We start from the raw sequence: 16,121 nt of genomic DNA on the forward strand, positions 1-16,121 counted from the left end.
CCAACACCAGTCAGAATCCTGTTTTAGCAGTTGTCTGAAAACACTAGTCTTGTCTGACAAATGTAGTATAAAAAGAACCTATGAACAAGACCTAGAAAGCTTTGTAGCCATTGCTTTACTTTTAAGAGGAGGCCGATTGCTAATGTCATCACACTTTTTGGAATCAGGTTTCATACCATCACATGACCATAATAATCCATAAAATTCAATAGTGTCTTTCAGAATTTCACATTTCTCATATTGAAATGCCAAGTCATACTCCTGGGCAACTCTCATAAGTCTGTCTAAGGCATCATTATGTTAATTGATACTTTTACCATATACAATAATATCTGCAATACCTATTAGTACCCCTTTTCCACCTTACATAACATCCATATACTTTTGGTAAATATCTTGCGATACACTCAAACTAAAAGGAAATCTACAAAATCTATATTTACCAACAGGACTATTATAAGTACACAACTTTTTGGCATCCTACTTAGAAAACATAGTAACACCAGCAAGTTTATGACTTATTTCTTTGATAGTAGAAATTTTATGGTAGGTTCTCTTAATAGCTTTATTTAAATTTGTAGGATCTAGACATGTTCTAAACTCACCAGAAACTTTTCAGGAAAAAGCAAGAGAATTTATTCAGTCACATGAAATATCATCAGGACATTTAGTTATGACTCCTAATTTCTCAAGATCACAAGTTAAAGAGGGGTGTGTGGTTGGCTCCACATGACTTTAGACCAAGCACAGATGCCAATAGTCCCTTGCGTACATAGTTTTTTAAACTTTACCCGTTTCCAGATAGCGCTAATTTATTTATCCTAATGGTAAGACCGAGGGTTTGTTAGTTATGAAAAATACAAATTGATTTAAAATTTGTCATTTTCATTCAGTTTGTTACAAATTTCATCTTTCAACTGTATAGGGTGCTCACAAGTTGGTGACACAACAGGATCTACATATCTTTTATCTCAATAGCATATTTCTTTTGAAATAACCAATACCTGTTAAACATACAGGATATAGTTCTTTTCATTTCTCTTTATTCGTAATTACAACCTTTGAGATCTCGCTATTACATGTTTTATAATTATTGACAACACTAGTATTCATACTTTTAGAAACCTCAACAATTCCTAATTTCTCTGATAAATCACAAGATAAGATTGCAGGACCATCCATGTCACATACAGAAAATCAAGCATTTTACTCATCAGAATCATTTAATTGCATTGGAATATCAATATACCCCAGGTGCTCAATAGATGTGCCATTGGCAGTGGCTAATCTCACAGAAGTTTGCTTCAATCTCTGACAAGGATTGGACTCATTAGGATACATTTATTTTAAACATCTTACAGGAAGGACATTGTCATTTGCTCCAGTGTCAGCTTTGACTTTTAAGTGTAACACGACACGTAACACTTTCTGGCTTTTCATTCAGTTTTGCTATGATTGACTGGCATACATCACCTGTTATCTCATTTATTGCAAGTATTTCCCCACAGACTAATATCTCATCATTCACTTCTACATGGTGAAATTGCTTATTCTAAAAACTCATACCACTCTTTCTCATTTTCTTGAGACCTATTACATGATTTTTACCTTTTGCAATAATATTTAGGATTGCTCTTACTTTAGCAAAATGGTTTAAATTTTCCACAAACACGACACTTTTGTTTATAAGCAGGGTATTTCTTACGGGTTGACTTGTATTACAAAATTTACAAGAACCTATGGGCCTATTATGCATATTCACTGCTGCTATTGATGACTGTCCTTGAATAAAATGTAGGTAATGTAATAGCGAGAGGAAAGTTTTCATTCACATATGTATGAAGGTACATACATTACTGTACATACTATGTATAGCACTTCATTTTACATTAGGAACAAAACTATATATGGAAATTATCCATGTTTAAATGGAGAGCATCATTTTTATTGTGTAAAAGTCAACACATCTTCAAATTAAATTGTGCTTGTAACCATTTGCTTGACTTTCAAAAGGTATTCCTGCATTTTAAAATGAGCTAAAGGTTTTCTCCAAGTACTGTAACGTATTTACTTAATCAGCTGTATATTTGTATCATGTAAGGGCTTTGCAAAAGTAGTGCATCGCCATCTAATACCCTTCCAGATGTATCATATGAATATTATGAAAGATGCTTTAGGGGATTTTTTTTAGAAATCTCACCCATTTTCCCTATATTCAGAAAAAAAGGAGTAATCAGCAAAATTATTTTCATCATTTACAAATTGCTTTTGTCCACATGACATTTTGCTCTCTCTAGTTGTTAGGGCTAAGTACTGCAAGGTTTGTGCTATTTAAAGGCATTTTATGATCTTGATTTGATTAGAAGCACATGCAAAGGCTTTAGTGTTCATATTGAATAAATACTCCTAATTGATTTTATATTTTATCACTTAACACTTGCCTAATATTAATTGTTGTGTGTTAGGCTCATGAGTATTTTTGGCCTTTTGAATATGTGCTTGTTTCATCACAAATCTGTTACTTTTAATTAGCTTTTTCTTTTGCCACAAATATAAACATAGAGTTGTAAGAATAAGCAGTTTGTATTTATGAAAGAGTTCATTCCAGATTTTGTATATTAGCATCCATAATTTATTTTTTTTTATTATATTTCCTGTATTTTTAAATATGCACTTTTCTTATTAAATTATAACTTTTAAGGAAAGAGAGGATTTGCATGTGCATTGCATTGCTGTATTGTATATGGATTTTGTATATTGCTAAAATTACCATCTAACAGAAACAATTAATTTTACCCAGGTATTACGTTGTGGCTTTAAGATTGGAGGAGGAATTGACCAAGATTTCATGAAGAGTCCCCAGGGATACACAGATAACGGAATTTATTGCACTGAGGTTAGTATTTATAGGAGTACAGAAATTGTATTTCATAATCAAAGAATCCCTATGTTATGCATGGGTTGTACCATGTGCACCACAAATTGGACAGTATACTACTTTGTTATTTTGTGTTACCTTCCATTATTGTACACAAATTATCAAATGCAGTGTAGTGTAAATAATAACCGTAGTTCTTCACATTCATATTTTATCTCGTAGAATCGTGTACTACTGCAATTTATGCCTTTGTGTGTAGCATCAAGTACCAGAAAGTTTAGTAATGTCCTTGTACAAATGCAGTCCCTCAATATTGTGCATGTTTCTGTCTTCTATAAGAAGAGGTAGTAGATTTTTAAGTTTAAATTACCTGTAGGGTACTAGTCATGGATACTGGTTATCCACTGTAGACCTAAATAGTAATGCAACCATTAGTGAAAGGCTATTTTCATCATATGGTATGGGGGCAGGGTAGCTCATCTTTTTCTGTTTCAGTTGTGAATTATGATGATGCTTTTGGGCATTTAATATTGTGTTCAACCTACTATATATTACAGTGGTTGTACATTTGTAGCCTTCTGATTATATATAGTTTATGGATATTTTGTAGTGGTAAGTTTAATGTTTTTTGTAATAAAATATCCCAAAGATGTCTTAGAGCAGTGTTGACTTGTACAAGCACACTAAGATGCCTAAAGTAACACTGCAATGACAAAGAGGTCCATTTTTGTCTGATTGTGAGTGTGTAGGAGTCAGTACTTTAACTGATTCATGAATTTAGGGAGTATCTTTCCACTAAGTTGAGGGTTCTAAGCTTGTTTACAGCTTATTTTCAAGATTAGTTGGTATGCTACATCTCCCACAGCTGTTCGAAAAAATTTCATCATGAACTTAGATCTTGAGTGTTAATGATACTATAAGTGCATAAGCTTGAAATTAATATACCATATATACTCACGTATCATGCGACTTTTGAAGACCTAATATTGGAGCTAATTTTACAGGGGCCCCATCATACACGTGATATAAAATTAGCGTATTAGTATCATATAAAATGCAAACATAATGAATATGCATCTTTTCCATGGATCTTTTAAAAAGTTATGCATTGCTTCACTGCATCCAATAATATTGTTGTTCAGTGGTCCCCCCGTATTTATGGGGGATGTGTACCAGCCCCCCCCCCCCCCCCCCCCCCCCCTCCCCCCCCCCCCCCCAATAGTTGGAACCCCTATAAAAATGCTGAAAATGGCCTAGTCTTTTTAGTTAACCCAAGAAAAACCCACAAAAAATGTTTATACCTAGTTTTTTTAATAGTTTTATCACAAAAAGTGCATTTTATGATGAAATTGATAAAAAAAAAAAAGGAATTTGTGAATATTTCTCAGAAAAATACTGCGAAAAGGCGAATTTCCCATGAATAATGGGTAGATATAGTCCAGAGAGAAATCTTAGAATGCGTGAGTCTGCGAATCCAGAGAACGCGAATACGGGAGCCCATTGTTTTTTCATATTACTATTGTAGTATAAAATATAAACATAGCCATCAATGATTTGGTTTGGAAATCAGCTGAGGGTGATTGCGAGGTAAGTTTATTTTGCTGTATTGAACTCGAATCGGAGTGATTTTCTTGCTTCAGTTAATGCAAGTGAATCTTTAGATAATCTATTTATATGGGACAAGGTTATTTTACGTTAAATGAAGTGTTTTCAAGTCAAAATATCACTCATATACATATCATTATGAATGAAATTTAGTTATTTTTTCGCTAGTAGATGGTGCTGAGGGCATGTTTACTGCATTAAAAAAAATCAACAGTGTTCAATATTTTCAGTTTATTTCATCAGAATACTACGAGCTTTACGTATGTATCTTTTATCGGAGTGAAAATAGTAAAATTTGCTCTTTCATGCCCAACAGTTTTGATTAAAATACATTTATCTCAAATTTTGTGTACTATACCAAAGTTTGCGGGAGTTTCATCCATGTTGCCGATGCATGATAATACAGTAGTGCCTCAGGTTACAAAATTAATCCGTTCCGAAGCGGCCTTCGTAACCTGATTTTTTCGTATTTAGAACTATTTATGTTTTACATGTAAATTGCCTAGTTCATTCCAAGCCCTACAAAAACACTACAGTAAATTTTATAATAAAGCTAAATTGACCAATAAACAATGAAATTCAACAATTTGGACCATTCAGTGCTTAACCTAACTGTTACTGTACACTGTAAATAAAGTGTATTAGTGTACAGGGTACAAGAAATACTGTGTGTACATGTACGTAAGTATGTAGTAAAATGTGGAACCTTACCTTTCGAGTGTGGTGATGTCCGAAAGTGGCGACAGAGGGGGAGGGCAAATGACAGAAAACATGAACACTTAACTTTACAAAACACGTTAAAAATGGCAGAAAATATAAACACTTCTTGATTATCTCCATCTTCGTCTCCATAGAAAACATCCTCTTCTTTCCGTGAACTTCAGCAACATTCTTGGGACCCATGGCTAATAATATAAGTCATTAAGTTCACACACAACACGATAAAGTAACTTACAGTACAGTGAAAGCGAAATCACTAACACGAATTTACATTAACAAACGTAATATATGTGAACGAATGAATTCCATATGTTTACGATAACGCTGCCGCAAAAAATGGTCAAGGAACGTCTTTATATAGAGGCATGATGGGACAGATGCTGACCAATAGGAGAGCAGGATCTTACGGCAGTGAATAGCGTCAGGAAACAATGGGAGAGCGGGAGGATGGTGGCGAGTCTACTGAGTTGACGGCTCGCCAGTTTTAAAATTGTTCTCAGCAGCATGGGCGAATCTCAGACTTTACCTTTTTGCAACCTGAATTATTTTCATACACAGAAGCAAAAAAATCTTCGTCTTTGCTTTTGTAACCTGAATTTTCTGTACGTAGGGACTTTTGTATGTAGAGGTGCCACTGTAGTTGTTAGTAGATGAACATTCTTTCCTCAGCTTCATTTACAACTTGCAGCTTAAATTTGGCAGTATATGCCCTTGCCAATCTTTTCTCCATAATGAATAAGGACATACGTAGTAATGTAAAACTATATCTGTCCTATTCTACTTAACATCATTTGTAACATAACGACGGTAATTTATTACCAACATTCGATAGTTGAAATGCAACCAAAACTGTTGTTGTTATCAGATTTGGTTGTTCATAGCAAATCAGCTGTTTCAGGCTGTATGCATTTACACAACAAGTATGACATTACTAATGATACTTAGCATTCTCTTTTACTTTTTTAAACTTAAGTAGAAGATGGGATAGATGAAGAGATGGAGGAAAAGGGGTTAGCCTAACTAGAAAATGGGATAGATAAAGGGGATGGAAAAACTGAACTCGCATGAAACATGAGATACATAATAAAATCATTTTGAAAATTTTGGGGTTGCATGATAATGCGAGATTGCGTTTACACGAGCATATACGGTATTATACGTAATCGCTATCAAAGAGTGTATTATTTGATAGAAACTAGTTTAAAATAGTGAGTTTTAATAGAAAATTGCTAAGTTCTTTTGAGATACAGTATCAAACTTAAATGTCACATCTAGATTTAAAGTGATTATTTTAGCAGTCTTGGCTCGTTGTAGAACGGCATGAATTTTGGCCTATTTAACATTTTTAAGATTAATTAATTGAGATTGTATTGGATGCTTTTGCAGCAAGGTATTTTGGGCACTAATCATGATTCAGGTAGTCCCCGGGTTACGATGGGGCTTCCGTTCTTGAGACGCGTCGTAACCCGAAAATCGTCGTAAGCTGGAACGATGTCGGAAAAATGTATTAAACTAATAAAAAAAAGTTATAAAAACCTTACTTGTAATCGTTTGGGTACACTACATGTAGTTTCTTGAAGTTTTATGTACAACCTGGAGTTATTTTCATCCAAAAATGGTGGTTCTGGAAGGTAAAAGTACACAATTAGTACAAAATACTACACAAACTTCTGTATGCAATATGTAAATTAGAGTATATCAAGAGTAAAAGAGTGAATGTATGTATAATTCCTTACTTTTAGTATAAAATTGTCGTGCTATGTAACCCTGGACAAAGTTTTTTGTGGCCACTTAGCCTACATCATTCAGGGGGTTCTGGGATTCTGGAATGTACAAAAAATATTATATTAATAGTACTGTATATATGTAGTAAGTCCTCTATGCATAGTAAGTTACATACAGTATACCATACAGTGGTTTATAAGATATAACATGTATGAAACTTAGTTAGGAATTCCTTACATATTTACCAACTTTTAGTGAGTCTCAAAGCTGTTAGCTAGGTTGTGGGAGATGGAGATAGTATGCATGTGTAGGGAGCCTGCAATGATAAGGATAATTACAGGGTAGTATGTACATATGTGTATGTACAGTAATAGAAATTCTATATGTATTATTTCAGGTATATTTCAGAAAGCTATGTTTATTACTAGGTACAGTAAAAACTAAAAAAAGATGAATTCCATACCTAACTTCAGTGTGCTTTATACAGATGACAGGCTAGGATGAGAGAGCTTGAAAAGATTATGGGCAGCCTGGAATGATATAGAATATTAAAGGACAGTATGTAACCACCTAAGTACAAAATGTACTGTTACATAATTAACAATTTATACACATTAAAAACAGTTGAGAATTCCTTACCTTTAGTGAAATGAAGAGACGTAGGCTATGTAGAGGTCTGGTTTATGTAAGTTACAAGGTGCATGTCAGTCTGGAATGATAATGTACATATGATTAGTAAAGTAGTACACTATGTATGTAGTACATAGTATAATATATTACATATGTAATAAAATGTATAAACATTCATAAAAAAAAAGTTTCCTTACCAAATTCTAGTGGTTGGCTTGCTTACTGGGATGGGCATATGGTAAATGAGAGTGGCTGGCTATGGAGTGGAACTTGCAGGTGCTTGGGAGTCTGGAATGATAAAAAATAAAAATGATAAGAGTATTAACTACTGCACACAATAGGTATATGTAGTATTATTTACTGTTTAACATATTTACAATTAAAAAATGAAGAATTCTTTTACCTGAAGGAGTTGGAGAGGTCATTGTTGTTGTATCAACTGATTTGGGCTCTGAAGAGGCTACTTCTCGATCTGGAAAGAATGATAGGGTACATAATAAGGTGGATGTAGTAGTACTTAGTGTACATATGTACACTTTTTATACAATTTCTATTAGCAATTTATAATACATTTTAAAAAATTGTTAAGGATTCCTTACCTGATGAATAGGGCAAGACATCAAAACCATGGAAAGGCTCAGGGTCATCTGGGTCATCCTCACTATCAAAGGGGTCTGGAATGATACATAAAAGAAAAATATTAGGTTATGCAATATCAAACACATTGAGTGTACATAGTATGTATGTCATAATGTAGTAGACAATTTCCAACATGAAAATAAGAAAAATGAAATTGCTTACCTGCTAGAGGTGGACAGGCTGCTACAGAGGGTCCAGGTAGTACAGGGGGATCTGGAATTGGCACCACTTCTGCAATAAAATACAAATGATGATAATTAATGAAGTTACAATTACACTAACATTTAGTATATGTACCATTAAAAAATTAACACATTTTATATTACAGTATGTAAACAAAATAAATTAGTAAAAGAGTTCAAAATTCCTTACCAGGACTAGGAGTGGTAGGTGGTACTGGAGACTTGTGGAAGAAAGTGTCAAGCCTAGATTGCACACTTTTCTTCACCTGCTTCTCCTTTAGGGTCTCCTTGTAGAAAGTTACCAAATCCATGATCCCTCTCTGGATTTTGTCAAACCTGGCAACGTTAGGGTCTTCTCCCTCAAAAGAAGCCAAGGCTCTCTCCAGATGAGTAAAACCCTCTGACAAGCCTTTGACAGTTAATGACCTCGGTTTTGGGTCTGGTACCTCTAATTCCTCCTCAATCATCTGCTGCTCCAGCTCAAGGAGGTCCTCTGCTGACAATTCCTCTCCATGGGATGCCAGCAGCTCTGTAACATCATCAGCTTCCGGATCTAGTTTCAGCCTCTTGCTTAGCCCTACAATTTTCCTCGTCACAGTCTCGGCGTCTTCTGCCTGGTCAAAGCCTTCAAAACTGTGCACAAACTGTGGACACAGTTTCTTCCAGGCCCCATTTAAAGTGGCCGTCTTCACCTCGTCCCAAGCACTTGCAATGTTCCTGACTGCATCAGCAATGTTGTAGCCCTCCCAAAACTGTTTCAGAGTCAACTCCTTGTTACCTTCGATGGCCCTCAAAGCAGAACATATTGTCCTTCTAAGGTAGTAAGCCTTAAAATTAGCAATTACTCCCTGGTCCATCGGCTGTATCAGCGATGTTGTATTTGGTGGAAGGTACACCACCTTCACATTAGGGTGCATGTTGCTCAAATTTGAAGGGTGACCAGGGGCATTGTCTAAAACTAAAAGCACCTTAAAAGGCAGACCCTTCGAAGACAAATACTGTTCCACTGCTGGCACGAAATGGTCATTGAACCAATCTTCAAAGACCATCAAGGTAACCCAAGCCTTCTTGTTCGACTTCCAAATGACAGGGAGTTGACTCTTGAAAATGCCCTCGAAAGCCCTGGGATTCTCGGCCAAATACACCAGCAAGGGCTTAAGTTTCAAGTCGCCACTTGCATTGGCCCCAGGCCCCAGAGTAAAGTCAGTCGCTTCTTACCAGCTTTATGGCCAGGTGCTGACTTCTCCTCCTTGGAAAGGTATGTACGGTTGGGCATTCTTTTCCAAAATAAGCCAGTCTCATCTACATTAAAAACTTGGTCAGCCGTGTAACCACCATCCTTAATTATTTCAGCCAAACCACTAGGAAAACTTTCTGCTGCTTCGCTATCAGCACTAGCAGCTTCACATTTTGCAAATTTGCATAATGTATAAATAATGTTTTTAATTAGTAGTATATGCTCCCTGCATATATTTACTCTACAGATTTATTTTTATATTCAATGTGAAATATGTGAAGGACATTTAATAGTAGTATAGCTGAAGCTAAAACAAGATGTTTGTAAGATTTTTTTACACAAGAATTGCACTATGGTATACAACATCCTTTTGGATTGGTATATTGGTAGAACACAACCTACATGCATCCATATACAGGGCCAACACTCATCAAATATATGGTCTTATATCAAGTTCAAAATACTACCATCAGGCTTTGGTACTGTGAACTGGTAGGCTAAGCCTTATACATCTGGCTATAATTAAACGTGAATCTTTGTCTTAATAGTTGACTGAGTTTACAGTCCTTCAGTAGAAGGATGCTGTTCTGGTTTTCCGGCAGAATATATTGTCTGTCTGTAAAGAAGATCACTTAGATATTTGACTTAATGTGGAGGATATGGAAAGGCTTTTCTTCATCTGGGTACCGAACTTCAGTATGAGCCAAACCAACATATGGATGATGATGACAAAGCCCTTGTCTTTTTTGAGAGCTCTAAAGGATTAAGTTGGAAGACTTTGACCCCTTGAATATAAAAAGAAAAAAAAACATCAGAGACTATTGGTACCTAAATAATTTCCCAACATGTGAGTTCTTTATCTCCCACCTGTCATGGCTCAATTTGTGGGAGTTTCTCCCCTTTATAAAAAGAATTGTCAATATCTGTAGCAGAGGGATGCCATAGGGTCTAGCAAGTGAGCACAGGATGCCACTGGTTTCTTTTGTTCGAGGGTTTTTATCCTTAAATATAAGATAACTCATAGGGACATTCTGGTTAAAACTACGTAACAGGAATATTCTCTGCTATTTTGCCTTCAGTTTGGTATTAATTCAGGTACTTGGCCCCAAAATTTAAATAAAGGTAACTCTTAGCATTTTCGTCCCATTATCATTCATCACTTGAATCATAAGGTATGAAATTGAGAACTCTTTGGAAGTAACTTCTGGACTTTCTCTTTTACAGCTTACTACAGAGTTTATGGGTGTCATTTAAGGAGTTATATGTTAGTATACTGAAATTCTTTTAATGACATGCTTTTCACCTTAACCCTCTTACGCCAAATGGACGTATTAAACGTCGAGTCAAAATGTCTCCCGTATGCCGAATGGACGTATCATACGTCGACTCAAAAAAGTTTTTTTTAAAATTCGCGGAAAAATACTTATAGACCTACCAGCCGAAAACTTTTGAATCACGCGCCTTGGGGGATGCTGGGAGTTCATGGATCAAGGCGTTGTTTTGTTTACAATCGCTACACAGGCGCGCAAGCGCGAATTTCTTTCTTATCGCACTAAAAAGTATCGGTGACACATCTCAAAAATTATTTCGTCACTTTGACATAATTTTTGCACCATGTTAAATTATCCTTTACATGAAGTATTATATATGAAAATGTGCGCAATTTCATGTAAAATACAACAAAAAAATACTCATGATTGTAGCTTTTATCAGTTTTGAAATATTTTCATATAAATAACGATAAGTGCAAAAATTTCAACCTTCGGTCAACTTTGACTCTACCGAAATGGTTGAGAAACGCAATTGTAAGCTAAAACTCTTATATTATAGTAATATTCAATCATTTGCCTTCATTTTTCAACAAATTGGACGTCTCTAGCACAATATTTCGATTTATGGTGAATTTATGAAAAAACTTTTTCCATACGTTCACGCAGTAACTCTTCCGATAAATGTTTTTCGTGCGATTATCCTAATGTTTGCACCATTTTAAATTTGCCGTTACATAAAGTTTTATATATGGAAATGTGCGCAATTTCATGCACAATACAACTAAAAACAATTCATGGTTGTAGCTTTTATCAGTTTTGAAATATTTTCATATAAATAACGTTAAGTGCAAAAATTTCAACTTTCGGTCAACTTTGACTCTACCGAAATGGTCGAAAAACGCAATTGTAAGCTAAAACTCTTATATTCTAGTAATATTCAATCATTTACCTTCATTTTGCAATGACTTGGAAGTCTCTAGCACAATATTTCGATTTATGGTGAATTTATGAAAAAAAAAAAAACATTTTCCTTACGTCCGCGCGGTAACTCTTCCGAAAAAATCAGAATTTTTTTTGTGCGATTGTCAAAATGTTTGCACCATTTAAAATTAGCTGTTACAGAAAGTTTTATATATGAAAATGTGCGAAATTTCATGTAGAATACAACTAAAAATGATTTAAGGTTGTAGCTTTTCTCTTTTTTTCGAAATATTTGCATATAAATCACGATAAATAGAAAAAAAACCACGTTCGGTCAAATTTGACTCTACCGAAATAGTTGAAAAACGCAATTGTAAGCTAAAACTCTTATGGCCTAGTAATATTCAGTCATTTATCTTCATTTTGAAATAAATTTGAAGTCTCTAGAACAATATTGTGATTTATGGTGAATTTTTGAAAAATATATTTAACTTCCCTCCGCGCGCCGATTCACGGCAGCAAGTCTCCGAAATGCGTACATCGCATTATCCTAATATTTGCTCCTTTTCATATTAGCCTTTTTATAGAGTTTCATATATCAAAATGTGCGCAAATTTATGAAGAATACAATAAAAATAATTGAAGGTTGTAGCTTTCCCCATCTCCGAAATATGTGCATATAAAAAAATATATATATAAAAATTTCGACATTTGGTCAACTTTAACTCGTCCGAAATGGTAAAAATCTGCAATTCTAATCTAAAACTCTTACAGTATCGTAATATTCAATCATTTGTCTTCATTTTGAAACAAATTGAAAGTCTCTAGAACAATATTTAGAGTTACGGTGAATTTTTGAAAAAAACATTTTTTTATGTCTGCGCGTTACGAATTCGTACATCATTTTTGCACATCGTGATTTGAATACAATTATGTATATTTTTTTTTTGCTTCCATAGATCGCATTATTTACATATGATAATGATATTATTTTTCATTTCTGATGGTTGCATACTAAACTTCAGGCAATGACAAAAAAATGAGCCAAAAATGAACTCTTAACCTTCAAAACTAAGCGCGCTGTGATTTTTTGAAAAAAATATTTTTTCCGCTGCCGCGCTCACTCCAAACCGGCCTCGGCATACAGGAGAGGTTTTGATTTTTAGGGCTTCGGCGTAAGAGGGTTAATAAACTAGCAAAATAGTATCCCACTATCCTTTAATAGAATTTATGACTTTCCTTTTGCATACTTTGTGATGAAGTTGCATAAGGCACTATGATGTTTAGCAGGCATTTACTGGGTATCTGATACTACTTATGTTGACAGGTACATGATGGCAGTGCAGCAGCCCGAGCAGGCCTTCGAGTCCATGATAAAATATTACAGTGTAATGGCTATGACTTCACTATGGTAACTCATAAGAAAGCTGTGGACTACATTAAGAAGCATCCAGTCTTAAATCTTCTTGTCGCTAGGAAAGGCGTAACTCATTCGTAAACCTGCACTTCTACCATGTTGTTGAATTAATTCACATGTTTATCATCATTCAGCAATGTACATTCCATTTTATAAGGCTGTGGGTTATTTTGTACATAACCAGTCATTCCATACTATATTGATTAGTTTATTGGAGAAAATATTTTGTAACTCGAGTTTTTTCTGTCAAAAGAATATATGTAATTTTAACTATATAATAATTTTATGAATATTAATAATCTGTATATGGTTAATCTCAGATGTGATTTTAAAAATTTTTCACCTTCTGTTAATCCTTTAGATCTTTTACTTTTCTCATGTTTAGTGTTACAATATTCGAATATTTGAGCTTTGGTACAGTAATTAGGTTTTAGAATCCCTGTATAATTTTCCAGTTTGAACCAATTAATAATTCTTTAGTTGTTTATGAAGAATTGTTATCCATGATAGCAGTCTTGCAAGTTAATTGAGAGTACTGTACAGTACACAATGAAAGATAAGATAACATTTTGAAAAAAAAGTAGTACCTTTTTTTTTTTTTTTTTTTTTTTTTTAAATCTGATAATAGGAGCAGATTTTAAACAGCATTATATATGTGCCAATAGACTTCTCAAAGATGTTAAGCATTCCTCTGTAATATAGAGAGATTGCATTATATGCGGTACAGAAAATATACAAAAAGTTTGAGAATTAAAGTCATAGGAGGGAAAATATATTAAGCTGTGTCTTTACTACTGACAGTTTTGATGATACTCTAAGAATTGTATAAAAATTGCTCTTGGTAAGGAACTATGACAGTGTGCCTCTTCTTGGAGATGACTTGAGTCTGGTTTTAAAGAGGGAGTATTTTTTTTTTTTTATGCTTTGGCTAACAATAAATGAGGAAATTTTTCATGTTAAGAAAGCTTTCGGAAAAGGACTAGGGATGGCCTGTAACAAGTAGTCTGGGCCATCTCTACTCATATTTGTGCATTTTACACTTATGTTTGTCTGAAGATATAGAGTACATGTATTGAGGACATACAGTTCTGATCTCTTAAAACATATCCGGTAGAAATGAAGTCACAGGATATATTTTCCATTAAAAGTCATTGGTTATTTTAGCACTACCACAGACAGATTCATATTAATTAAACCATTGCCAATGTATGTGGTGTATATGTGTACTCTGTATGTTTGTAGGCATAGAATACTTTTAAAAAAGTAGTCAACACTCTGTTAAAATGAATAATAAACAGAACTTTCCTAATCCTCATAGTAAGATTGGAAGTAATAGCACTGATAATGAAAACATACTTAACTAATGTTCAGCATTATAGATGCAGATTGTTGAATTAGACATCTGCCAACCTTGTTGCAAACTAGATTTGTGTATCAAGTAGTATAGTACTGAAAGACTTTGTTTCTCACAAGTTAATACAACTAGTTCTCCAAGTTTCTTTATGAGATCCCACCATTCTCTGACTATTTCTGCTATTCCACTATCAGTCCATTGATTTAAGTACTTGCTGGTTGCCAAGAAACCAGTGTACCGTATCCTGGTGTTGCTCCAAAAGGTGGATCAAGCCATCCAACTAATCTGTCACCCATGCACAATCCATAACCCATAGTTCTTAAATATTTGTATTTATTTTTATGATAGGTACAGCATTCTTAGCAAGTACATGTTAACCTTTGTATTGACAGGTATCTGCATTGTATGAAAAAAAAAAATGCTGATGTACAATGTTTTCATGCAGACACATTTGAGTTTGTTTTCATTAGTCAGATAGATAAATTCATTCTGAGCACGTTATGATGAATGTTTATTTGTGCCTATATTTACAGTAATAATCCTTTTTTACAATACATTTCAGCAAATGAGGAATTGCTATAATTTGTGTCTTTAATATAGACTGTATACTTTTTAAATTTTGGGGGTATGTGGTATTTTAATATGTTCTCTTTCATTGGTCATTGTTACATTTTGAAGGTCTTCATATAAATAAATAATATGATTGCCATGAATTACTGTGAATATTCTTGTATTATTTGGCACTGGATCATATTGAATTAGTCGCCTTCCTTAAACCTATTGATTTTTAATCAAAATGCTGTACTCAAACATTTTCTATAAACTATTTTTTCTTTTTTTTTTAAACCTTAGATTGAAGTAATTCATTGCTGTTTAAAGTCTGTCTCCTTCAATGTCATTATGTAAGTTTTCCTTTGACCAAACTTCTTATTTCGTATTCATATAAAATTTATTTGTAATTGGTATGTATTACCTAGGTATGTTTACTGTTTAAGAGATTCTAGAATATTTTTATCACAAAGATGTGGAGTAGTATTTCTGTATCGTTTGGTAATACATGTTAAGTATATCACTTTTACTTCATGATTTACATCTAAACTCAATGCACTCAATTCAAGTTGTTATTTTAAATGATTTATAGTTTGGTATTACCCTTAAAGAATACCTCTTTGAGTTGAATGTTTGTTTCTTTACATAGTGGTTTTACTTCATAACAGAAAAATTTGTAAGGGAAAACCTTGGATTTTAAATGTATGACACTTTACCTCCCAGGCAGGTATATATATAGCTATATTCTCTGTTCCACCTGGCAGAAATTTTCAAAACTCGCGGCAATCGCTAGTAACCTATTAGTAGTTCAGGCAACCACCACCCCGTTACCGTGGCGCTAGCGCTAGAACCGTTTCCCAATTGGGCCAGATTTTCTCTGCCAGCCGAACCGGCAAACATTGGTTGGTGGTTCCCTGCTAGAATTTTTTCATTCCTCGTTGCTGACTGATCTTGGATTTTGGTATTGTACTTGGAAACGTTAGCTTGGCATTC

General features: G+C 34.2%; 1 protein-coding gene across 2 annotated transcripts in view; it reads left to right on the forward strand.

Annotated features, from left to right (window-relative positions):
- Positions 1-15,713, forward strand: part of LOC135221037 (tax1-binding protein 3 homolog) — a 76,629-nt gene extending 60,916 nt beyond the window's left edge. For both annotated transcript variants that reach the window (XM_064258771.1, XM_064258772.1), the window contains exons 3-4: positions 2,801-2,896; positions 13,136-15,713. In XM_064258771.1, coding sequence (XP_064114841.1) covers positions 2,801-2,896; positions 13,136-13,306 — 267 coding nt within the window. In that variant the 3' untranslated portion in view covers positions 13,307-15,713. The remainder of the gene's footprint in view (positions 1-2,800; positions 2,897-13,135) is intronic.
- Positions 15,714-16,121: the final 408 nt, after the last annotated feature.

This window comes from Macrobrachium nipponense, chromosome 2 (assembly GCF_015104395.2).
Source record: "Macrobrachium nipponense isolate FS-2020 chromosome 2, ASM1510439v2, whole genome shotgun sequence".
Taxonomy (NCBI): domain Eukaryota; kingdom Metazoa; phylum Arthropoda; class Malacostraca; order Decapoda; family Palaemonidae; genus Macrobrachium; species Macrobrachium nipponense.